At 41.6% G+C, this 25,661-nt stretch overlaps 2 protein-coding genes across 3 annotated transcripts in view; one reads left to right on the top strand and one right to left on the bottom strand.

Annotated features, from left to right (window-relative positions):
* CRB1 (crumbs cell polarity complex component 1) overlaps positions 1-2,139 on the bottom strand; it is a 265,895-nt gene extending 263,756 nt beyond the window's left edge. The window contains exon 1 of the mRNA XM_070768705.1: positions 1,501-2,139. The gene's annotated coding sequence lies outside the window, so the exon portion shown is untranslated. The remainder of the gene's footprint in view (positions 1-1,500) is intronic.
* A 165-nt stretch (positions 2,140-2,304) lies between these two features.
* Positions 2,305-25,661, top strand: part of ZBTB41 (zinc finger and BTB domain containing 41) — a 39,570-nt gene continuing 16,213 nt past the window's right edge. Inside the window, exons 1-6 of one of the 2 annotated variants that reach the window (XM_019976538.2) lie at positions 2,305-2,409; positions 3,044-4,283; positions 16,106-16,313; positions 16,992-17,061; positions 20,546-20,693; positions 23,614-23,743. In XM_019976538.2, coding sequence (XP_019832097.2) covers positions 3,161-4,283; positions 16,106-16,313; positions 16,992-17,061; positions 20,546-20,693; positions 23,614-23,743 — 1,679 coding nt within the window. In that variant the 5' untranslated portion in view covers positions 2,305-2,409; positions 3,044-3,160. Of the gene's footprint in view, positions 2,410-2,487; positions 2,620-3,043; positions 4,284-16,105; positions 16,314-16,991; positions 17,062-20,545; positions 20,694-23,613; positions 23,744-25,661 lie in introns of those variants that run through there. The other variant, XM_070768704.1, reaches the window with a different exon arrangement.

The following is a 25,661-nucleotide window of genomic DNA, read 5'->3' as shown; positions in this document are numbered from 1 at the left end:
TCAAGTATTTTACTCATTTTAAATATTTTTTTTTTCCTTCTCATTAGCTGTAATAGTTCTTTTTACTTGGGGGACATTGTGTTTTTCAAATATATTCTCATCTGCCTTTTGATTTTCTTAAACATGTGTTTAGCTATGCTGGGTCTCAGTTGCAACATGTGGGATCCAGTTCCCTGACCAGAGTTCAAACTCCAGCCCCCTAGTTGGGGGCAGAGAGTCTTAGCCAATGGACCAACAGAGAAGTCCCTTGATTGACACCTTTACAATACGCACTCTTCTAGTCTATGAATATGACATGTTTCAATCATTTAGGTCTTCTTTAATGTCTCTGAACTGTGTTTTAGGGGGAGTGCTCAGGTATTTCATATTCCCAGGTATTTTATATTTCTGATGCTGTCAAATAACACCTTTTAAGTTTATTTAAAATGTTACATGCAGGGTACAGAATAGTTGTTCAATGGATATTCAATGAGTAAATGAAGAAACACATTTTCATTTTCAGAAATAAATTTGTGAAACAGCCTTTTAAAGAATGTTGAATTAAGACCATGACAGATCAGCAAAAGGAAGCTATAGGGAAGAGGTTCTAAAGAGTGTAGATTTCCTTTCTGTCTTGACTTTCTGGCTCCGCGCTTTCCTTCGCGGCACCCACCCCACTGTTACTTCCTTTGACAAAGACTTCTGACACCTTAGGGACGCGGATGTTGGTGCCACATGATTGAGGAAAATACAAAGGCATTATTTTTCATTTTCCTATTGTTCATTGCCAGTGTACTAGTTCATTCCCAGTGTACTAGTGACGGTTCTCCAGAAAAACAGAACTGACAGGATAGATAGAGGATACACTGATATTCTAAGGAATTGACTTGCATGGTTGATTCTGGGGGCTAGTAAGTCTGAAATCCATAGGACAGGCCTATGAATAGACATTTCCATAGGAAACTCAGGTAAGAGTTGATGTTCCAATCTTCAGTCCAGACACTTAACAGCATCAGGCTGAAAACCCAGGCAGAGTTTTCAGGTTGAAGTCCTGAGGAGAACAGCTTCTGCTGGAAAGCTCAGTCTTTGCTCTAAGACGTTCCACTGACTGGATAAGGTCTAACAAAGATTCTCCTTGACCAAATTTTAACCAGGCTCCTCTAAACTCCCTTCTCAGTTAGGTTCTGACTTTCGAGCTTCTGTATTTGTCTCTGCATTCCTCAGTTTAGCCGGAATACCCCACCCTCTGTATCTGATACCTGGTTCCTTAACCTCTTCCCCAACCCCATCCCACCAGGTGATGTCTGACCAATCCCACCTGCCTCCAACCAGAATCCTGTTGGGTCAGTTTAGCCAAAATCCCCCGACACCCCGCGTTATCTCTTGGCAGTTCTCCATCCACTGACATGCCCGCCACCCCCAGGCAGCTCCTGGGCTGCAAATTCCCACTATTCCTTGTCTGGAATTGAGTCCATTCTCTCCCCCACAGGACAGAACCCTACTGAACGAAGTTTGCCTTACCGTTAACAAGTGTCAGGAATAACTTTTCTGTACCAGGTCCATCCACAGGGGAACAGGGAATGGGTTCCCCGAGCTGCTCGGCGTCAGCCTCTGCCTCATTTCCCCGGTGTCTGGAAAACCACACGACTAGGACCGCCTAGTAAACGTGTAGTCTTCGGGGAAGCAATCCCGGCACCACCCGGGACTGCGCTACAAACGCACAATCCTGGGCACTGGCCCCAAAAGTTAGCCTGTGGACCTTTTCTCCTTGGTTCAGCTTTCTTTCCTGTCCTACCAGCTGTATGCTTATGTGTACAATGTTCAGTGTTTCTGTGGACGGTAAGAAGTCAAACACTAATTTTAGGAGCAACTGCGTTAGCTGCATCCGGCTGGGTTCTTCCGATGCGGGGCGGCGTAGGCGGACACGCTGTCGCCTGCCGCTGAGGGGCCGCTGCGAACCGCCCCAGGCCGGGAGAACGCTGTCCTTTCGCGCCGCGGTGCCCCCGCCCAGGCCTCCGCAACTTCGCCTCTTCTTCTCCTCCGCCGGTCCCCGCAAGGCTGTCCCCCAGGGCCAGACTGGCTCGGGCACAGCGGCCCCTGAACCGCCGCGAAAACCCGGACTAACGGACTCGGAGTGTAGTCGCTGGGGTCGCCCGGGAGCGGGGGCATCACGGAGCATGCGCGGGGAGGGTGAGCGCGCGCACATGCGCAGGGCCGCGCGCTGTGGGGGTGGAGGGGTGTCGGGCGGCAGCGAGGCTGCGCGCCGCTGACGTGTTCGGTGGCCGCGGCGGCGGCTGCGGCGGCGGGGCGACGGCAGGGGAAAGGCGGGCGGGGCCGGGGGCTGAACCCGGAAGTGTCTCGGCGCCGGAGCGAGCGCGCCCGGAGTGGAGCTTGGCGGCCGGGAGCCAGCGGGGAGCCCTGCGTTCCCGGGTAAATGGACGCGCGGGGCGTCCGCGCGGGGAGCGGGTGGGCGGGCGGCGAGGGGTCGCCGTCGGTGGTGCGGTCTCGGCGCGGCAGCGGCCCGGGGAGGCTCTGCTCTGGCGGTCGTCCCCCGGGTGACCCCGACCTCCTCTCCGCGCCGCTCCCAGGGCAGTCCCGCCGGGCGCCTCCGGCCTTTGGACGCTCGCCGGCCGGGATGAGGTGCGCCTCACCGCCCCGGGGAAGCGTGTTAATGGGGGAGGGGGAGGGAACGTGGGTTCCGTGGCCGCGACGGCCTGAGTGTCAGCGCCCCGGCGCCCTTGCATCGCGAAGGTGGGCGCCTCGACCTGGCCCGCGGCGGGCTCGGGGGAGCCTCCCCTTCTGCCCGCTTTCCCGCTAGTCCGTTCGGGAATAGGGCCTGCAAGGTGTGCCCTGCCTCCTTCAAAATTATTCTTTTGTTGGCTGTCTTTTTCTAACCCTGCCCTCCTCGTTCTCCGCCCTAAAATCTCAGCCACGAATGCGTGGAAGCGGTGACTTTGTCATAATTTACTTCTCATTTAGGAAGGTTTTGTTGACAGTACCGCGAGTGACTTAGGATGGCTGGGCCGTGGAGTTGTTTTACATGCTTCTACTCTCTTCTTCACAGACCATGCAACCCTCGGGCACGCCCCTCCAGAAGCTGTGATCCCAGACAATCCTGTTTTCCTTCATAAATCCCTCAAGACACTTATGAAGTTTCTTGTTCTGAAACCGTTGTACTGCAATGAAGAAGAGGAGAAAGGTTACTTCACATCTTGACGAGAAGATCCATCTAGGCTACCATAAAGATTCCCCGGAAGGAAATGTTGTAGAGGAGTGTGACCAAGTAACCTACGCTCATTCCACAGAAAGACCAGCTCCTGAAGCCCTACGCTGTTATCAGGAACTTCCTCCCTCCCCGGATCAGAGGAAACTTCTGAGTTCTTTGCAGTACAATAAGAACTTGCTGAAGTATTTGAATGATGACAGGCAGAAGCAACCGTCTTTCTGTGACTTACTTATCATAGTAGAAGGAAAAGAATTTAGCGCCCATAAAGTTGTCGTTGCTGTTGGCAGTAGTTATTTCCATGCATGTTTGAGCAAAAATCCGAGCACGGATGTTGTCACCCTGGATCACGTAACGCACTCCGTTTTTCAGCATTTGCTTGAATTTCTTTACACATCAGAATTTTTTGTGTACAAATATGAAATCCCTCTTGTTTTAGAGGCTGCAAAGTTTCTGGATATTATAGATGCAGTTAAGCTGCTAAATAACGAAAATGTTGCCACTTTTCAGTCTGAGCTAACTGAAAAGTCATCACCAGAAGAAACACTAAGTGAATTAACTGGAAGACTATCAAGTAATCATCAGTGTAAATTCTGTAGTAGACATTTTTGTTATAAGAAGTCTTTAGAGAATCATTTGTCGAAAACCCATAGGTCCCTTTTATTAGGGAAAAAACATGGGTTAAAAATGCTGGAGAGAAGTTTTTCCACAAGAAGATCAAAACGGAATCGAAAGTGCCCTGTTAAGTTTGAGGACACCAGTGATGATGAGCAGGAAAGTGGTGATGGGTCAGACAATTTGAATCAAGACAGTTTTGATAAGGAAAAGTCAGATAGAAATGATTCTGAGGATCCCGGAAGTGAATATAATGCTGAAGAAGATGAGCTAGAGGAGGAAATGTCAGATGAATATTCTGACACTGAAGAACAGAGTGAAAAAGATCAGAATGATGCAGAAGAGGAGCCAGAGGCCGGTGATTCTGTTGGAAGCATTCATGAGGGGTTAACCCCTGTAATCATTCAGAACAGTAACAAAAAAATATTGCAGTGTCCCAAATGCGATAAGACATTTGACCGCATAGGTAAGAAAGAAAAGCATGTTTCTTGTCTCTAATAGTTTACTTTTCATGGGTACTTTAAAGGTGATTATTAAAAACTAAACTTTGAAAATAACTTTTGAAAAGTATGGAGGGTATTTGATTTTTCATCTGTATTTTATCTTGTTATAAATTTGTTGTGATTCAGGAATTAAGTATTTATATTACCTTTTATTTTCTTTTCCTCATGTCCTGGCAGTAGGTGACAGATCATTAGTTCCTGTGTTTAGTATGAAAAATTCCAGAGTGTCAATAATTACGAATATAGCATTTTGATTTATATGCTAATTTAATTTAAGCGCTATTTTTGAGTCATCATAGAAAATTGAAATAGGCCATATTGTATGTAATTTAATAATTCCTGTACTGTTTCCCCTTGAGCGTGGTAATATGTGAGTCATAAATATAGTCACTTTTCCAGTATCCAGTACTGTTTAGAACTGGGATGTTTCAGATTAAGAATAGTTACAGATAAAACTAAATTACTAAATGTAATAAATGCCTTCATTCTGTAGGCAGAGACTTTAGGAAGTGTCCTAGTAGTATTCTTGGGTTATTATAATAATGAAGAAATCAATTTTTTCTTTATTAGAAAAGCATATATATGAAAAGCATATGAAAAGTGATATGAAAGTGAAAAGCATATAAAAGTGAAAGTATTAGTTGCTCATTTGTGTCTGACTCTGCAACCGCATGGACTGTAGTCCACCAGGCTCCTCTGTCCATGGAATTCTCCAGGGAGGAATACCTGGAGTGGGTTGCCATTCCAGTCTCTGGGGATCTTCCCAGCCCAGGGATCGAACCTGGGTCTCCTGCATTGCAGGCAGTCAGTGAATATTTAATTTCAGGAGAGCTTACTTGCTAGTAAAATAATTTTTGGAGGTGTCTTATATGGACTTTATAACGTGAACTTTAAAATTGCAGCAGTTCACCTATTTACATATAAATGAGAGTTATGAAATTGGGGACTGTATTTTACCACATAGAATGATAAAAGAAGCTGCTGCTGCTGCGTTGCTTTAATCGTGTCCGACTCTGTGCAACCCCATAGACGGCAGCCCACCAGGCTTCCCGTCCCTGGGATTCTCCTGGCAAGAACACTGGAGTGGGTTGCCATTTCCTTCTCCAATGCAGGAGAGTGAAAAGTGAAAGTGAAGTGGCTCAGTCGTGTCCGACTCTATCGACCCCATGGACTGCAGCCAGATTTTCCAGGCAAAAGTACTGGAGTGGGGTACCATTGCCTTCTCCATAAAAGAAGCAGATAAGTATTATTTGACCTTGTAAAATTACTTACATACATTTAATATATCCCCATGTGTCCGATGGTAGAGTCTGCCTGCAGTGCTGGAGACCCAGGTTTGATAACCTGGTCAGGAAGATCCCCTGGAGAAGGAAAGGCAACCCCCTCCAGTATTCTCGCCTGGAAAATCCCATGGACAGAGGAGCCTGGCAGGCTTCAGTCCATGGGGTGGCAAAGAGTCAGACATGACTGAGCAACTTCCCTTCAGTCACTGATGTTATTGAGTTAGGAGGAAATTGGTTAAATAAGGTATTGATAATCATTTGCTCTCAAAATACTCAACAGTGTAAACTATGACACAGCAGTAGGTGCCTTTTTTTTTGCTTTTTTATGCCTTTGAATATTTTTTTCTAAATTAGAATGCTTTTGACAATCCAACTTAATAATTGTTCATGGCTATTTTTACTGTGTTTAAAGTTCTGTGCAAATGAATAGAGTAACTTTTTTTGAGCAACTAGTCAGTTGGAAGAGTGTGTGGATACAAGTAGCTTGTTAAACTAAGTCTGGTAAATATTCTTGTGGAGCTGTGAACACATACTGTGAGCATTACAGGGAACAGAAGAACATTCTTGAATTGAGATACCTGACAACATTTCATCTTTCTAGTTGATTCTGCCTTTTTAAACTTTGTATTCTTAGCACACGCTTCCTGTGTCATGCCTTGTTCTCAGTCGGGCTCAGTTGCTCAGTCGTGTCCGGCTCCTTGCCACCCCATGAACTATAGCCCACCAGGCTCCTCTGGTCATGGGATTTTTCCCGGCAAGGATACTGGAATGGGTTGCCATTTCCTTAATTTGGCCTAATTTGATTTGAGATGTGTGAGAGCAGGGTCAGTCTGCCAGTGGCATTGTGGCCCAACAGATAGATATCAGGCTCTTGTATCTAACACTGGGCCTGTGGGATGCATTGTGAGCCAGGGATTCTGTGTTCAGGTAAGACAAGGAAGACGATACTCAATTTCTGTTAACACTCTCAAATTCTCTAGCAAACAGACCTGTTAATTTTACTTAACCTGGCATTTTCTCAGATAACTTTATCACGGGACATTTGGAAACTCCCGGGAAACTAGAGTTCTGTGCACACTATTTGGGGAAATACTGCATAAGTTAAGTTCTTGATGTACTAAGAAGAAGGCATTTTGCAGCTTTTTGAACTAAGGTTAGTTCAGATAATCAGATAAATGTAGGTATCAATAGATCACATTGTCAGCTTATTTCCAGCCTCCTTTCTGAATGTGTTTTATATTATCCCCCTCTTATTGAACCCCTCTTTTGCTTAGCCTCAATGGGGCTGCTGACTTCTCCCCTGTGCAGAGAAAGAGAAGAGATTGAGATTATGATTTTATCATACTGGTTACGAAGCATTGATATGAGCTGTGGTGATGTCAGACTGCCTGCATTTTTGAATCCAGGTCTTATGTGAGTTACTTCACCTGTGTGTACTTTTGTCTTCTCACAGATAGAATGGATGATGCTAATAGTACCTTCTCATGGGGGTTACTATGAGGATTAAATAGCATAGTCTTTGTGAAATTTGTGTGAATATAGTATGAAATTACAATACTGTGAAATTTAGGTGTGCAGTGAATGCAAGCTGCTTATTCATCATTAATATAGTTTCTAAGTGTCTGTACTATGCCAGACACTAAACAAATATGAAGGGATATGTCCTTTGTCATCAAGAATCTTAGAGATTAATGAGTACAGGCAAAAACAAAATTATAATAAAGATAATCTTATCAGGACAGGGACAGAGGCTTAGGGGAATCTGGAAAGATTTCATGGAGCAGGTAGCATTTGAGCTGAGAACCTAAGAAAGGGAGGAGCTTGCACGGCAGAAGGACCAACAAGCACAAAGGCTCTCAGGTCGTCAGGTTCTAGAAACTGCTAAAACTAGGCTGATTTCAGGGTGGGCTGCTGCTGCTAACTCGCCTCAGTCGTGTCCAACTCTGTGCGACCCCATAGACGGCAGCTCACCAGGCTCCCCGTCTCTGGGATTCTCCAGGTAAGAACACTGGAGTGGGTTGCCATTTCCTTCTCCAGTGCATGAAAGTGAAAAGCGAAAGTGAAGTCGCTTAGTCGTGTCTTGACTCTTTGCGACCCAGTGGACTGCAGCCTACCAGGCTCCTCCGTCCATGGGATTTTCCAGGCAAGAACACTGGACTGGGTTGCCATCTCCTTCTCCAGTGCATGAAAGTGAAAAGTGAAAGTGAAGTCGCTCAGTTGTGTCCGACTCTTAGCGGCCCCATGGACTGCAGCCTACCAGGCTCCTCCGTCCATGGGATTTTCCAGGCAGGAGTGCTGGAGTGGGGTGCCATTGCCTTCCTCGTCAGGGTGGGCAAGTAATGGGCGTAATGAAAACGATGATAGATGAGGATTGGGAAGTGAGCAGAGGTCACATTTTGAATGGTTTATATGCAGTGCAGAGGAGTTTTTAATCCAGTAAGTGATAAAAAGTTGAGAAAACAGAGGAAATGACCGCCATAGGAGTTTTAGAAAGGTAAGCTGGCTTCAGGGAAGAGAAGGAAGTTGGAAAGAGCAGAGGGTTATTCAGGCTTGGGCTAGGAGGATGAGCAGCATTGGGAATGGGACGCGGGACAGGGTGGATCAGAGCTGCAGGTTTCAGTGGACCAGTGACCGGTAGAATGAAAAGAACAGGCAGATGGAGAAGACCTGTGATTCTTCAGTGTCCTCCTGTATCATCTCTATCAGAAGTCCTCTTTATTCTTGAAACATTTCCAGGGCTACTTTCCAATAACTCTTGTATCACCCACATTTCTTTAGGAGGTTTTTAAAATGTCCACCTAGGATTTTGGTTGTTATTTCCCTGCCTCATCAGATTGTGAGCTGGAAAGTGTTGTCTGTTACTTTTGGTTAGTATCCTTCATGATCCTCCAGGTCATTTCAAATGGAATAGTAAGTTTTCAGTAAGCTCCTCTTTAGTTGAACTAAGGTGAAAGATTGACCTCTGACTTGTAAGAAGCCTTTAACTTGCTGTTTCAGAGGGGTTTATGAGAGGCAGCTAATGAGCTCTGGAACCATATGTAGTTTACTAATTTGATTCTCTCACTTTGGATCTTTTACCTTTTTTGGTGTGTTTCATAGATGCTCGGAGTCAGACTCCTGATGCAGTTGTGTTATTCCTGAGGCTCCAGCTGTCCTCCTCTCTGCCCATTCTCATGCAGATAAGAGTCCTTTGACCTTTCCCCCTTAAACTGAAAACCTCGGGTTAAAAGGCAAAGATCAAATTGGGAAAAGATGACAGATGGGGGTGAGAGAAAAAAATTTTGGATGATTTGTCTTTTCTGTCCTTTCCTTAGATTAAATTTGATCTCTTCTAGAAGCAAAAAATATTTTGTAGCTTTAAAAAAAATGTGACTTGTTTAAGACTATCCTGACAGATTCCAGTTGGTTCTGAATAGGGAAGAGTTTTGACTTACGGCATACTTCTCTACTTTAAAGTTAAATATTTTAGTGAAGTGTTCTTCACGCCATGCCAAATGATTTGAGGTATAATTTAAGATTTGGCATATGAGATATATAATGAGCTAATTTGGTGATGTTTCTCTTTGAAAAATCTCCACATGAAATCTGATAATAATTTAGCATGACCCCCCCCCCCAAAAAAAAATAATAATTTAGCATAACCCATTTGGAATGAAACCCAAGGTCAAGTTTTGGTATGTATAAATATGTGTTTTCTATATCTCCTAATTTGGGACATAATTCATATTGGGATTCAGTCAGAAAAATGCTGTGGATGAAATTTCTTAATATTATGTATTTTCTATTGGTGATCAAGAATGGTTGGGCATAACTTAGTATTCTGTGAAAGGACATTTTTTTGATGGAAACTTTATTTGATAACCTTGAAGTAAACACTTGATTTATACATTATTATTGAATTCCCCCCACCTGATAAGAAAGAGAGATTTGTTGTCTGTGTTCATGCGAGGAGAACCCCACCCTCAACAGCCTTACCAGTTGATTTAAACCTGGGATTTCATTGTACATTTACCTGACTTTGTGGTTCAGCGTTCCCTCAGAAGCTATGTCTCTTGTTGTTCAGAAATTCAAAGCCATGCAGATAACATATCCTGCAGTGCCTCTGTGCATAAATTTGAGTTGACATAATAGAAATGTGTTTTTTATTTTAGAGATTCTGATTGTTAAAGTGAATTATTCAAATTTATCTATTTTCATAGGTGTCTTTGGATTTTACTGAATTTATTTTAAAACAATTTTCTTTTTGGGGGGTTAAATCCTGTTAAGTCTTCTGGTCTGTAGGCAAATGGAAGTTTAACAATCAGAAGTAGTTTTGATCTTTAACTGCCACTCAAGACTTTCTTGACTCTAAATAAAGGGAAATTCTACTAATTGTTAATTTAACATCTTCCCAACAGAGGTATTTTCATAGAAAATAAAAGGTTTGGGGAAGATGTTTCTTATAATTTAAGATTTTCATTAAGTTGCTCTTCCTATTCACTTGGGTAAAAATCAGGAGACTTGAGTAGTAGGAGGTTAAGTTAGCTTTCAGTTCTGAGACTCTGTGCGAGGTATGCAGTCAATCCCCTGGTAAGAATAGTCCCATTCCAAAAATCACTTGTAATTTAGTCATTTAAAAATTATACTGTATACTCTTGATTCATTATTTACATAATTTAAAAAGCAAGCTTATGAAAAATGTGAAAAGTAAAAACTTTTATAATCACGGAAAACTTTTTTGCTTTAATTTCATAAAATGACCCCTATCTTTGCCAAATTAAAATTATGGGTTATTAGTACATATTAATAATGTTTGGATTCTGTACCTGTTCTGGTAACTGATAAATGCGTAAAAAGTATTTTGGAATCCAGTACAAGCATGCTATATTTTTTTAATTCATTAATTTAATTGGAGGATAATTCAAGCATGCTGTATTATCATAGAGAAATATTAAAATCAACTCAGAAAACACTTCCCCTAAGAAATTTTTATAGCAGTATTATTCTGGTTATATCCTGCAAAAAATAATAAAAATACATGCTTTTCCAACTTTTTTTGGATAGTTCAAGGTTAGAAACATGGAACATGGAACAGACTGGTTCCAAATAGGAAAAGGAGTACATCAAGGCTGTATATGCAGAGTACATCATGAGAAACGCTGGGCTGAAAGAAGCACAAGCTGGAATCAAGATTGCTAGGAGAAATATCAATAACCTCAGGTATGCAGATGACACCACCCTTATGGCAGAAAGTGAAGAGGAACTAAAAAGCCTCTTGATGAAGGTGAAAGTGGAGAGTGAAAGAGTTGGCTTAAAGCTCAACATTCAGAAAACGAAGATCATGGCATCTGGTCCCATCAGTTCATGGGAAATAGATGGGGAAACAGTGTCAGACTTTATTTTTTTGGGCTCCAAAATCACTGCAGATGGTGACTGCAGCCATGAAATTAAAAGACGCTTACTCCTTGGAAGGAAAGTTATGACCAACCTAGATAGCATGTTGAAGAGCAGAGACATTACTTTGCCAACAAAGGTCTGTCTAGTCAAGGCTATGGTTTTTCCTGTGGTCATGTATGGATGTGAGAGTTGGACTGTGAAGAAGGCTGAGCGCCGAAGAATTGATGCTTTTGAACTGTGGTGTTGGAGAAGACTCTTGAGAGTCCCTTGGACTGCAAGGAGATCCAACCAGTCCATTCTGAAGGAGATCAGCCCTGGGATTTCTTTGGAAGAAATGATACTAAAGCTGAAACTCCAGTACTTTGGCCGCCTCATGCGAAGAGTTGACTCATTGGAAAAGACTGATGCTGGGAGGGATTGAGGGCAGGAGGAGAAGGGGACAACAGAGGATGAGATGGCTGGATGGCATCACTGACTCGATGGACGTGAGTCTGAGTGAACTCCGGAAGATGGTGGTGGACAGGGAGGCCTGGCGTGCTACGAATCATGGGGTCGCAAAGAGTCGGACACCACTGAGCGACTGAACTGAACTGAACTGAAGGTTATGCTAAGTCGCTTCAGTCGTGTCTGATTCTGTGCGACCCCATAGAGGGCAGCCCACCAGGCTCCCCCATCCTGGGATTCTCTAGGCAAGAATACTGGAGTGGGTGGCCATTTCCTTCTCCAATGCATGAAAGTGAAAAGTGAAAGGGAAGTCGCTCAGTTGTGCCCAACTCTTAGTGACCCCATGGACTGCAGCCTACCAGGCTCCTCCATCCATGGGATTTTCCAGGCAAGAATACTGGAGTGGGGTGCCATTGTCTTCTCCGGAACTGAAGGTTAGAAATACATAATTATGTTATATGCATATTAATATGTATGTGTATGTTCAGTTGCTCAGTTGGGTCCAACTCTTTGTGACCCCATGGTCACAAAGGCTCCTCTCTTCGTGGAATTCTCCAGATAAGAATACTGGAATGGGTAGCCATTCTCTTCTCCAGGACATCTTCCTGACCCAGGGATGGAAGCACAGTTTCCTGTTTTGTAAGCAGATTCTTTACTGTCACAGCCACCAGACAAGCAAAATATGCATAGATCATCATATGGTCTGTGCTTAAATACCTTGTGGATTTTTATCATATTTTGGTTTTTCTTTGCTTATAATGTTATCCTTCCCCCCTACATTAAGGGAAATACCTTGGTTCCCTTTCTTCAGTATTCTTATGTAAGTGCAGTGCAATTAATTTTTAGATAATACTCTGTTTATTAAATTTAATCATATTTGTTTAATTAAGGAACTAAAAAGCCTCTTGATGAAAGTGAAAGAGGAGAGTAAAAAAGTTGGTTTAAGGCTCAACATTCAGAAAACAAAGATCATGGCATCTGGTCCCATCACTTCATGGGAAATAGATGGAGAAACAGTGGAAACAGTGTCAGACTTTATTTTTGTGGGCTCCAAAATCACTGCAGATGGTGACTGCAGCCATGAAATTAAAAGACACTTAATCCTTGGAAGGAAAGTTATGACCAACCTAGATAGCATATTGAAAAGCAGAGACATTACTTTGCCAACAAAGGTCCGTCTAGTCAAGGCTGTGGTTTTTCCTGTGGTCAAGTATGAATGTGAGAGTTGGACTGTGAAGAAAGCTGAGCGCCGAAGAATTGATGCTTTTAAACTGTGGTGTTGGAGAAGACTCTTGAGAGTCCCTTGGACTGCAAGGAGATCCAACCAGTCCTTTCTGAAGGAGATCAGCCCTGGGTTTTCTTTGGAAGGACTGATGCTGAAGCTGAAACTCCAGTACTTTGGCCACCTCACGTGAAGAGCTGACTCATTGGAAAAGACTCTGATGCTGGGAGGGATTGGGGGCAGGAGGAAAAGGAGACGACAGAGGATGAGATGGCTGGATGGCATCACTGACTCGATGGACGTGAGTCTGAGTGAACTCCAGGAGTTGGTGATGGACAGGGAGGCCTGGCTTGCTGCAGTTCATGGGGTCACAAAGAGTCGGATACTTAGCAACTGAACTGAAGTCCCATTTGTTTATTTTTGTCTTTATTCTCATTACTCTAGGAGATGGGTCAAAAAGGTCTTGCTGCGATTTATGTCAAAGAGTGTTGTTCTGCCTGTGTTTTCCTCAAAGAGTTCTGCAGTGTCTGGCCTTGCATTAGGTCTCTAATCCATGTTGAGTTTATTTTTGTGTATGGTGTTAGGAAGTGTTCTAATTTCTCTCTGTTACATGTCCAGGTTTCCCAGCACCACTTATTGAAGAGGCTGCCTTTTCTACATTGTATATTCTTGCCACCTTTGTCAAAAATTAGGGGACCATAGGCACTTGGCTTTGTTGCTGGACTTCTATCATGTCCCACTCATCTGTATTTCTGTTTTTGTGCCAGTACGATACTGCTTTGGTTACATAGCTTTGTAATGTAGTCTGAAGTCAGGGAGCCTGATTGCTCCAGCTCTGGTTTTCTTTCTCAAGATTGCTTTGGCTATTTGGGGTCTTTTGTGTTTCTATACTAAGTAAAATTTTTTGGTCTAGTTCTGTGAAAAATGCCATTGATAGTTTGATAGGGATTGTGTTGAATCTGTAGATTGCTTTGGGTAGTATGGTCATTTTTACAATATTGATTCTTCTAATCCAAGAACATGGTGTGTCTAAATGTCCATCAACAGATGAATAGATAAAGAAGATGTGGTATATATGTACAGTGGAATGTTACTCAGCCATAAACAGGAGCGAAATTAGGTCATTTGGAGTGATGTGGATGGACCTAGAGTCTGTCATACAGAGTGAAGTAAGTCAGAGAAAAATAACATATATTAAGGCATGTGTGTGGGATCTAGAAAAATGGTACAGATGAACCTATTTGCAGGGCAGGAATAGAGACAGACATAGAGAAAAGACTTGTGGACCCTGGGGTGGCTGGGAAGGGGAGGGTGGATCTGGAAAGTAAGATTGACATATATACACTACCATGTGTAAAATAGATAGCCAGTGGAGACCTGCGGTGTAGCACAGGGAGTTCAGCGTGGTGCTCGTTGATGACCTAGAGGGATGGGATGGTGGGAGAGAGGTCCAAGAGCGGGGGGACAGGTGTCTACATACAGCTGATTCACGCTGCTGTACAGCAGAAACTGACACAACCTTGTAAGCAATTGTTCTCCAAAAATCGTATTAGATGCATGTAATAAATTGGTGAATGTAGACAAATAATTATGATTATCTTTTTTCCTCCTGGCCTTAGAATATTTTGTTTTTTATCTAATCTCCATGATACATATAAGACTTACATATTTTTAAAAAGTGTGTGGGTGAAATGTTATACTTGCCTATTAGCTTTCGCCTGAAGAAAAATTTATGTATATATTTTTTTCAGGACAAGGCAAAGCTAAGCTTATCATAGAAAATTACTCTTCATATTGATAGTGCTTTTTCTTATTTCTATTGCCTTTCACTCAAAAGTATCCTTAATTAAAATTTCTATTTTATGCTACTAGATGTGCATATTCACAGCTTTGATTACAGAATAATAATAACAGCCAGCATTAACTGATAGGTTATAATGGGTTAGAAAACAGTAGTGTCTTATGTGTATGAATTGATTTATTATTACGCTAATCCTCTGAAGTAAATACTATTATTCCATTTTTATTTTTGCATATTTTCATTATGCCACTATTATTTTTTCAAATAAGAAAGATTTGAGAAAGGTTACTTGTCCAAGGTCACATAGCCTGCAAATTAAAGTGTTGTGATTCATGTCCAGGTGCCTGGATCCAGAGTCTCTGCCCCTACCATTAATACTGGTGTGCCTCTATAATGTGAAATTGTATATTCTGAATAATAATGTAAAAGGCTTTTAGTATAAGGTGGCTCAGTGGTAAAGAATCTGCCTGCTAGTGCACGAGACATAGGAGATGCGGATTCCATCCCTGGATCCGGAAGATCCCCTGGAGAAGAAAATGGCCACCCACTCCAGTATTCTCACCTGGAGAATGCCATGGACAGAGGAGCCTGGAGGGCTACAGTCCAGGGGGTTGCAAAGAGTCAAACGTAACTTAGCAACTAAACACACCACCACCACCATAAGTAGGAATATAAATAAAAATTAAGCCAAAATGTATCCTTTTATTTCATTTTTTAGTTGTCATTTTTCTTTTTGGACAAGCTGTGTTAAAATTTCTTTTTTTCAATTTTTTTTATTGAACTATATTTGATTTACAATATTGTGTTAGTTTCAGGTGTACAACAAAGTTACTCAGTTTTATATATATATAAATTCTTTCCCATGATAGGTTGTTATGTGTGTGAGTCTGTTTCTGTTTCTAAATAACTTTATTTGTATTATTTTTTATATTCACCTGTTGTATGATAGGTGATTTTGTCATATTTGACTTACTTTGACTTAGTATGATAATCTCAGGGTCCATCCTTGTTTCTGCAAATGGCAGTATTTCACCATTTTTTATGAGTGGGCAGTATTCCATTATATATATATATATACACATATGTGTGTGTGTGTGTGTATATACACGTATATATACATACAACATCTTTTTTATCCATTCATCTGTTAATGGACATTTAGGTTGTTAGGGCCTATAATTTAGGACATTATACTCAGAATATAATACAGATCTCACATTAATATGCCTCCACATGTCTGCATTATACCCGTTCATTTTGTCATTTTCTTACTTTTCTTTGTTACCTAAGTATGTGGGCTTTAGTAACTTCATGTTAAGCATGCAGTCAAGCCCAGGTGGTGTACTTGTGTCCTAACGTCTTAATAAGTTGGAGAAGTCTTGTATGAATGGGCTGTAGTATAAATTTTGTTGAGTAATGCTAGATTTGTAGTACCCTTTCCAGATTTCCTTCTGTGGGAAGAGAGATGAAAATATATGAGCTATATAATATATTATGCTGCCTTTTGTGATATTTTTAAAAAGTCTGCTAATCTGTAAGTTTCTTTCAACGTGTGTCTATTAAGTATACTGTTTATCATGAGATTTTATTCCACCATCTAATTTCAGTCACTGTGTAGTAAATGTACTGAATTTAATTTTAGTTTCTGTCTCTTCATAGGGAAGTATGAGAGCCACACACGTGTTCACACAGGTGAGAAGCCCTTTGAGTGTGATATTTGTCACCAGCGCTATTCGACAAAGTCTAACCTAACTGTTCACAGAAAGAAGCACAGTAATGAAACAGAATTTCATAAGAAGGAGCACAAGTGCCCTTACTGTAATAAACTTCATGCAAGCAAGAAGACTTTAGCCAAGCATGTTAAGAGGCAAGTATGATCTTGCTTCCATAGTAGACTTTAATATGCCTTCTCATTTAAATATGTAGTGAGCCAAACGCATCTATGGAGTGCTTGTCTCCAGTCCTTTGATTGCTTAAAATTTTCTAGATGACAAATTTTTTAAGAAAGGAACAGCAAATATTAGTTCATACTTGTGAGATTAAGTTTTTTGAGATTGCAACAAAAACAATCTATACTCTAGAAATTTAAGAAACAGCATTTTTATTATCCTTGGTTTTGTGTCTTGGGTTTTGACAAGTATATTTTCAACGTATATGATTATACAACTCCAGAAAACTTATTCCTCATACTCAGCTTTGTCTTTAGTATATAAAAATTTATGAGAGAATATTTATATTTAACTGAGAAATTAAATTTACTGAACTGTGGACTAAAGTCAAGTGAGTTGCCTTGAAGATTCTCTGTGAATAGATAGGTTCCTGAATATATTTAAAATGATTATGTTTTAGTTTGACTATTTCTGCATAAATTCAGGCACACATTCATATATTAAAATGATAGCAATTCTTTAAATACTCAGATGTGCCTGTCTCTAATAAAGGAATCACTGCTTGATTCTTATAATTACTGTTAACATGTCAAATGGAGTACTGACTTAACTAATATCATCTCTTCCTAACAGTATTTTAATTTTTTTTCTGGTAGATTTCATCCTGAAAATGCACAGGAATTTATATCCATTAAGAAGACTAAGAGTGAAAGTTGGAAATGTGATGTAAGAGATTTTAATTTGTAGTAGAAAAACCCCAAATTAAATGTAGTGTGAACTTTTGTGAAAGTAATTAAATTTTAAAGTAATATAAACTTAGCTTATATCACTTTTAGAATCTTTTATACAGTGTTATTCTAATATTTTTACAAATTAAGCCTGGTATGAGTTACTTTTTGGATGATGGACCTGAAAAATAGTCATCCTAGATTTTATTTTTATTGTAACCACTATAACATGTTTCTTTAGCTGTCTGTATAAACGGTGACATTAGTGTTGCATATAATATAAAATGTTAGAATTTTCCCTCCACTTCTGATTATCAGTTGCTATATGTCAAACCACCTGAAAACTTGAAAGTGAAAGTGAAGTTGCTCAGTCATGTCTGACTCTTTGCAACCCCATGGACTGTAGCCTATCGGGCTCCTCCGTCCATGGGATTTTCCAGGCAAGAGTGCTGGAGTGGATTGCCATTTCCTTCTCCAGGGGATCTTCCCGACCCAAGACTCGAACCCGGGTCTCCTGCATTGCAGGCAGATGCCTTACCATCTGAGCCACCAGGGAAGCCCATGAAAACTTAGTGGCCTTAAATTACTGTTTCACTTTCATTTTATCATTTTGGGGGTCAGTAATAGCAATGGGGCAGGAGTTCGCTAGGTAATTCTTCTGTCCCACGTGGCGCCAGCTGAAGTCACTCAGTTGTTTTCAGCTGGTGGGTGGTCTGTCTGGTCTGATCCGGTCTGGTCTGGTTTGGAGCTGCTCCCAAAGTGCCTCACTCACCTGGCTGGAAGCTGGTGTTGGTCTGCAGCTGGGAGCTCTGCCAGGCCGTTGGCCAGGGTTGCTTCCTGGAGCTGCTTGAGCTTCCTTCCAGCATGGCACCTGGGCCCCAGGAGGGAACGAGTGTTCCAGGAAGCCAAGGTGAGCAGTATCAGGCTTTTTACAGCCTCACCTTGGAAGTCTCACAGCACCACTTCTAGCATGTTCTGTTGGTCACACAAGCCACTCCAGCCAGGGAAGATTTAAGGGGAGTGGAATCAGTCTCTATTTTACAATGATAGGAGAAGCAATGAATTTTTAGGTATTTTTTATTCTTCTATACCCTCTAAAGTCAGTCAGTTTAGTTCAGTTGCTCAGTCGTGTCCGACTCTTTGCGACCCCATGAACCGCAGCACGCCAGGCCTCCCTGTCCATCACCAACTCCCGGAATTCACTCAGACTCATGTCCATCAATTCAGTGATGCCATCCAGCCATCTCATCCTCTGTCATCCCCTTCTCCTGCCCCCAATCCCTCCCAGCATCAGAGTCTTTTCCAATGAGTCAGCTCTTCACATGAGGTGGCCAAAGTACTGGAGTTTCAGCTTCAGCATCAGTCCTTCCAATGAACACCCAGGGCTTATCTCCTTCAGAATGGACTGGTTGGATCTCCTTGCAGTCCAAGGGACTCTCAAGAGTCTTCTCCAACACCACAGTTCAAAAGCGTCAATTCTTCTGCACTCAGCTTTCTTCACAGTCCAACTCTCACATCCATACATGACCACAGGAAAAACCATAGCCTCGACTAGACGGACCTTTGTTGGCAAAGTAATGTCTCTGCTTTTTAATATGCTATCTAGGTTGGTCATAACTTTCCTTCCAAGGAGTAAGCGTCTTTTAATTTCATGGCTGCAGTCACCATCTGCAGTGATTTTGGAGCCCAGAAAAATAAAGTCTGACACTGTTTCCACTGTTTCCCCATCTATTTGCCATGAAGTGATGGGACCAGATGCCATGGTCTTCATTTTCTGAATGTTGAGCTTTAAGCCAACTTTTTCACTCTCCTCTTTGACTTTCACTTTTCACCCCCTAACATAGTTTTTCATTATTTAGGTAAATACTGTTTAAATGAGTCACCAGCTGTCATTTTGTCCTTTACTCCAAAGCCTCAGTTTATGACCGCATTCTCACCATTTCTCTGATCTCAGCTTCTAGGAATTGAAGTGAATTATTTGGATCTTATTATAAGATGGTTTCCTTACCTTACTAAGTTTTATCATCCTCACGTGTAAAATGATAATAATTGTATCTACCTCCTAGGTTTGTTGTGAGAATTAAGTAAAGTAATCCATGAATCACTTAGCTTTGTGCCTGGTATATAGTACATGCCATGTTGTTACACCTGGTGGATAGTACATTGTTATTACAGCAGCCTGTCCCCCCGCCCCCCCACCCCGCTTTCTAAATTTGATGTCTACTGGATTTTTTTTTTTTTAAGTTTTATTTTATTTTTATTTTTTTTAATTTAATTTAATTTTATTTTTAAACTTTACATAATTGTATTAGTTTCGCCAAATATCAAAATGAATCTGCCACAGGTATACATGTGTTCCCCATCCTGAACCCTCCTCCCTCCTCCCTCCCCATACCATCCCTCTGGGTCGTCCCAGTGCACTAGCCCCAAGCATCCAGTATCGTGCATCGAACCTGGACTGGCATCTCGTTTCTTACATGATATTTTACATGTTTCAGTGTCATTCTCCCAAATCTTCCCACCCTCTCCCTCTCCCACAGAGTCCATAAGACTGTTCTATACATCAGTGTCTCTTTTGCTGTCTCTTACACCGGATTATTGTTACCATCTTTCTAAATTCCATATATATGCGTTAGTATACTGTATTTATGTTTTTCCTTCTGGCTTACTTCACTCTGTATAATAGGCTCCAGTTTCATCCACCTCATTAGAACTGATTCAAATGTATTCTTTTTAATGGCTGAGTAATACTCCATTGTGTATATGTACCACAGCTTTCTTATCCATTCATCTGCTGATGGACATCTAGGTTGCTTCCATGTCCTGGTCTACTGGATTTTTTTAAAAGTTGTGTCTATTCTTCTTTCTGACCACTTTTAAGAGATAAACTTTGAAGTAATTTTTCTGAGGTTTTTTTATTCCAATTCCTAATCAAATATATGGCTGGTATGACATATAATTAATTTTCAAATATACATTTAATGGATTTAGAAATGTTGACCAGGATTAAGATTACTGTATAATCTGAGGAATTAGCCTATTAGAAATGTAAGATGTTGAAGTAATTTCTTACTATAATTCCTCCGGGGCTTCCCTGGTGGCTCAGTCGGTAAGTGATTTGCCTGCAATGTGGAGACCTGGGTTCATTCAAACCCTGGATTGGGAAGATCCCCTGGAGAAGGGCACGGCAACCCACTCCAGTAGTCTTGCCTGGAGAACCCCATGGCCAGAGGAGCCTGGCAGGCTGCAGTCCATGGGGCTGCAGAGTCGTGACAGGACTGAGTGACTGAGCACAGTGCACATAATTTCTCAAGGCGTTCTTTTTTTTTTTTCTGTACAATCAGTTGATTATACTTTTGGTAAGTTTTTTCTTTTGGGAGAAATTCCTGACTGCTTGAATTTATATGTTTATTTCTCATCAAAGCTTTATATTTTTATTTTAGATTCATGTTCCCTCACATTGTATGTGCGTTTTCCTTTAGATTTGTAAGAAATCTTTTACTCGAAGACCACACTTGGAGGAACATATGATTCTCCATTCTCAAGACAAACCTTTTAAGTGCACCTATTGTGAAGAACATTTCAAATCACGATTTGCACGGTTGAAACATCAAGAAAAGTTCCATCTGGGTAAGCAGATTACTTTTCTAGGAGCATCACAGCCAGTGTTGGTGAGCACGTCATGCTGGGGAGACTGCTGCTGCGGGACCGCTTAGGAGAGGAGCTCATGTGAGGGGGCCGGGCTCTGGGAGACGAGTAAACGCTGGGTGTGTTTTGTTTTTGGTGGCGCTTGTGGTCGTGGTCAGAACTGCATTATTTACAGTTGATTGTCGGATAGGTTTGTGAGTGCCTGGGCTAGGCATTTTTGTTTGTTTGTTTTAGAAAAACCTCATTTTTCAGAAAGTGCAGTAAACTTGGTACACTTGGAACGCAGGGCTGTATTTGCTGAGTTTTCTGCCTCCTGCTAGTGGGCACAGTGGAGACTTGTGTTCCAGATAGGTGCATTTATGACAGCTTAATCCCAGTAATGAATTATCATCATCCAAGTAGCCTTTTCCCTGTCCTATTCACTGTTTTTATTGACAACTTGGATAAAAGATAATATACTTCATGTTTTATCAATATGCAGCATGACATAAAGCTCGCAGCGGGAGTGGTAGCAGAAAATAAAAATGTAAAAAAAAAAGTCTGTCAAAAAAGTTAAAACAAATTAACTTAAAATTAATTATGAATAAATACAAAGTTGTACATATGGGAACAATCTGACTTCCAGTCATTAGGAGTTGCAGAGCTGTAAAATGGTACAGAATCCAAAGGCCTCAGTTTTCAGATGGGCTTATTAACAGCAGAGGCCTTTTAGATACTGTCTGAATCAGTAATGTCATATGACTGACAAAAGCAATGGTAGTTTTAAACGACATTAATGAAAACGTATTGTTCAGAATTAGGAAGGTCGTCATCTCACTGATTTTAAATTGATCTGGAACATTGCATTCATTTATGGATACCACATTCAGGATGCATATTGACATATATTCCAGAGGTGGGTAATTATGGCAACATAGGGCCTTAAGATCATGTCATCTGAAAAACTTTTGAAGGACCTTGAAATATTCTGTTTAGGAAAGGGAGACAGAACAGCTGTCTTCGGATATTCTCAAGGCTCTGTGTACACAGTGAGGAATACAGTTGCCCCTCAGTATCCGTGGGGGTTGGTTCCAAGACTTCCCCAGACACCCAAATCTGAGGATGCCCAAGTCTCTCCTATAAAATGGGGTAATGTTTGCATATAATGTGCAAATCCTCCTGCATACTTTAAATCATCTTTTGATTAGTTAAATAATACCTAGTACAATGTAAATGCTATTCAAATAGTTGTAAATACAATGTGGGTTTCCCTGGTAGCTCAGTGGTAAAGAATCTGCCTGCCAAGCAGGATACCCAGGTTCGATCCCTGGATCAGGAATATACCTTGGAGAAGGAAATGGCAACCCACGCTGGTATTCTTGCCTGGGGAAATCCCATGGTTAGAGGAGCCTGGCAGGCTACAGTTCTTGGGGTCATGAAAGAGTCAGACATGACTTAGCATGTAAACAACAACAAAATACAACATAGATGCTATGTAAATGGTTGCCAGGGCCTGGCAAACTCAAGTTTTGCTCTTTGGAACTTTATGGAATTGTCTTCAAATATTTTCTATCACTTCATGGGAAATAGATGGGGAAACAGTGGAAACAGTGTCAGACTTTATTTTTCTGGGCTCCAAAATCACTGCAGATGGTGACTGCAGCCATGAAATTAAAAGACGCTTACTCCTTGGAAGGAAAGTTATGACCAACCTAGACAACATATTCAAAAGCAGAGACATTACTTTGCCAACAAAGGTCCGTCTAGTCAAGGCTATGGTTTTTCCTGTGGTCATGTATGGATGTGAGAGTTGGACTGTGAAGAAGGCTGAGCGCCGAAGAATTGATGCTTTTGAACTGTGGTGTTGGAGAAGACTCTTGAGAGTCCCTTGGACTGCAAGGAGATCCAACCAGTCCATCCTAAAGGAGATCAGTCCTGGGTGTTCATTGGAAGGGCTGATATTGAAGCTGAAACTCCAGTACTTTGGCCACCTCATGTGAAGAGTTGACTCATTGGAAAAGACTCTGATGCTGGGAGGGATTGGGGGCAGGAGGAGAAGGGGACAACAGAGGATGAGATGGCTGGATGGCATCACTGACTTGATGGATGTGAGTCTCAGTGAACTCTGGGAGTTGGTGATGGACAGGGAGGCCTGGCGTGCTGTGATTCATGGGATCGCAAAGAGTTGGACCCGACTGAGCGACTAATCTGATCTGATCTGATTTTCTATCTGGAGTTGGTTGGAACTGCAGATTCTTCAGGGTGGTGTTCATTGGGCAGGGCATAGCAAGTACACCATACTTCTTTTTCGCACATCCTTGGTCTACCTTTTGGTTTGCCCTTCAGTAGAATTCTGTCTTCTCTCCAGTCATTTGGTAAAACCATGGTGACATTTTGATTGCAGTTAAAGGTCAATATTACTGTAAGAAATTTGTGTTTAGTTTTTGTAAAACTAAACAGAAATGTGCCACAGTATTTTCAGTCTAGACAATATCATTACATTTTTTTGGTTATAAGGAGCAACAGTATATTTCCAAACCATGAGCTCTCTTAAGTCCTCTGTTTATCCTTTGAAAGTTTCTTATTACCTCTTTTCCCCCCGAACTTTGGTAGGTAGCATTTTTTACTTTGATCCAGTCTGATTTCAAGCTAGGAGTTGGCCATTTCAGTTTGTAAACCCATTGGTTTATTCAGCATTTATTATACCAGATGCCTGGTGCCATGCTCAGCTCTGGAGATCTAGAGGTGTACCCTGTCTTCTGGGACTAAACGGTCCCAGAAGGAAGGAGATAACTATAAATAGATAATTGGTTGTGTTACGAGATATGCACTAGTAGTGGGAGGTATGAATTTATAACATGTATTAAATTTAACCTAGTATCTGTTCATAAACTTTACATGCACACTAATTCTTCCTTTGTAGGTCCTTTCCCATGTGATATATGTGGTCGCCAGTTTAATGACACTGGAAATTTGAAACGCCATATAGAGTGTACTCATGGTGGAAAGAGAAAATGGACTTGCTTTATCTGTGGAAAATCAGTACGAGAAAGGTGAGGAATTATCTAAATACCCAGAAAAATCCTGATACTGTTATGTAGAAATAATCAATGAATATATTTTATAAGATTTAAGGTAAAATAAGATACTTGAATCATGCTTTAATTTGAAACTTAAGTATAAAAGAAATTACATAAATGTTATAGAAGGTGATACGAAGTCAGGATTTTCAAATTTAGATGGTGAACTTAACAGAGACATCATTTTGTCTCTTTCTGAAACCCCACTAAATATTCATTAAAGGTTGTTTGTTCATTCATTCATTTTGAAAACATAAGCTGCAAAGACAGCAAGACAGGAAAGCCACAAGAGCAGCCCAGGTTTGGAAGCTCAAAAGCATTATCGGTGGGAACTGACCTAGCAGGTCTGAGGAGGACAGATCCCAGAGCGGTAATGGAGAAATAGAGAGCCTTGTCTCCTTGCAGAGTCCACAGAAGGTGCGGGAACTGGCGGGCCCAGATGCCTCTGGAACCAGAGTGAAGGGCAGGGGGAGTAAGGACTGCTCTGCAAGTGAAGTTAGAGCGTTGGGTTCTCTGTCGCCTGCCAGGCCTGCTGCTGGACAGCCCCCCCCGCAGTGGCAGATAGCTGCGTGGAGTCATACAGTCGGACACACAGCAGTGAGCCCCAGTTACGGTACAATGCAGTGCACTGCCTACGATGTGTGCTACACGGCAGTAAGACAAAGAAAGGGAGCACTTACCTGAATGGGTGTTTCTGAGAGAGGGACGAGCGGAGGGGACCCAGGATACCACGGGAAAGTGTTGTCAGTGACGGGAGCGTTCTCCGTCTCATCCCGCACATAGCACTCTTCTTTAAACAGTATGTGCATACTAGTACACATACTAATCATACACATATACTCTTATATGTAGAAGTATGTAGTTCTGCGCTTAGTATGTGGAAGTTCATTATTTTAAAACAATTGAAGTGACACTTTCCTAAAAGAACAAATGGGTACAGCGGCAGAAAAACCAGTATGCTACATTTATATGAAACTTGTATTTACCCGATTAGCAAAATATAAATGATATCTTATACATTATAAATTATTGTTTCCCTTAAAGGTCTTTCTGTAAAAGTAAAAATCAAACAGACTGAAAAGGAAAACAACCTTTCCATCTTTTCACTTGTTAGGGTCTGGGAATAGTTTTCCTGGTGGTGTGGGCCTGGAAGAGGAGACCCCCTACTGGTGGAGATCTGCCTTTAGTTCACATTCACCTTCATGCCCACTGGATGTGGGGCCGAAATAAAACCAGGTGGTGGTGACAGTCAGAAGCCCGCATGGTCAGATATACTGTGCTTTCCTTTCTTTCCCCTCAAAATAACGTTGTCTGCCCTTCCTCAGCCTTTATTTTATGTATGTGGGAAATCTCCGAATATTAGAACTGTAGGAGATGCCACAGTGGTTAGTGATCCATCCACGGTCGGTAGGGCTGGAGGATTTAGGACTAGCAACAATTAATATCCTTTACATGGTTTCCCTGTTTACCATTGCCATCTGGAAATTGCAAGTATCTGTGAAGTTTTCTTTGGCTTAAAACATTACTTTAATAAGTTGTGAGCACATATTGGAAAGGAATAGTACTGATAAACTGGATTTCTTATATATTATTAAACTCTATCCACTAAAATTTACATCAGTTTTACTGATTTGTCACTAAAATTCAGTACTGACAATTGAGTATTTTTCATTTGTATGTCTTGGAAGTTTCAGTTCAGTTCAGTCGCTCAGTTGTGTCCAACTCTTTGTGACCCCATGAACTGCAGCACGCCAGGCCTCTCTGTCCATCACCAACTCCCAGAGTCCACCCATATCGAGTCGGTGATGCCATCCAACCATCTCATGCTCTGTCATCCCTTTCTCCTCCTGCCCTCAATCTTTGCCAGCATCAGGGTCTTTTCAAATGAGTC

Source organism: Bos indicus, chromosome 16 (genome assembly GCF_029378745.1).
Source record: "Bos indicus isolate NIAB-ARS_2022 breed Sahiwal x Tharparkar chromosome 16, NIAB-ARS_B.indTharparkar_mat_pri_1.0, whole genome shotgun sequence".
Taxonomy (NCBI): Eukaryota; Metazoa; Chordata; class Mammalia; order Artiodactyla; family Bovidae; genus Bos; species Bos indicus.
Note: the sequence above shows the minus strand (reverse complement) of the source record. Positions and strands in the feature narration are given on the sequence as shown.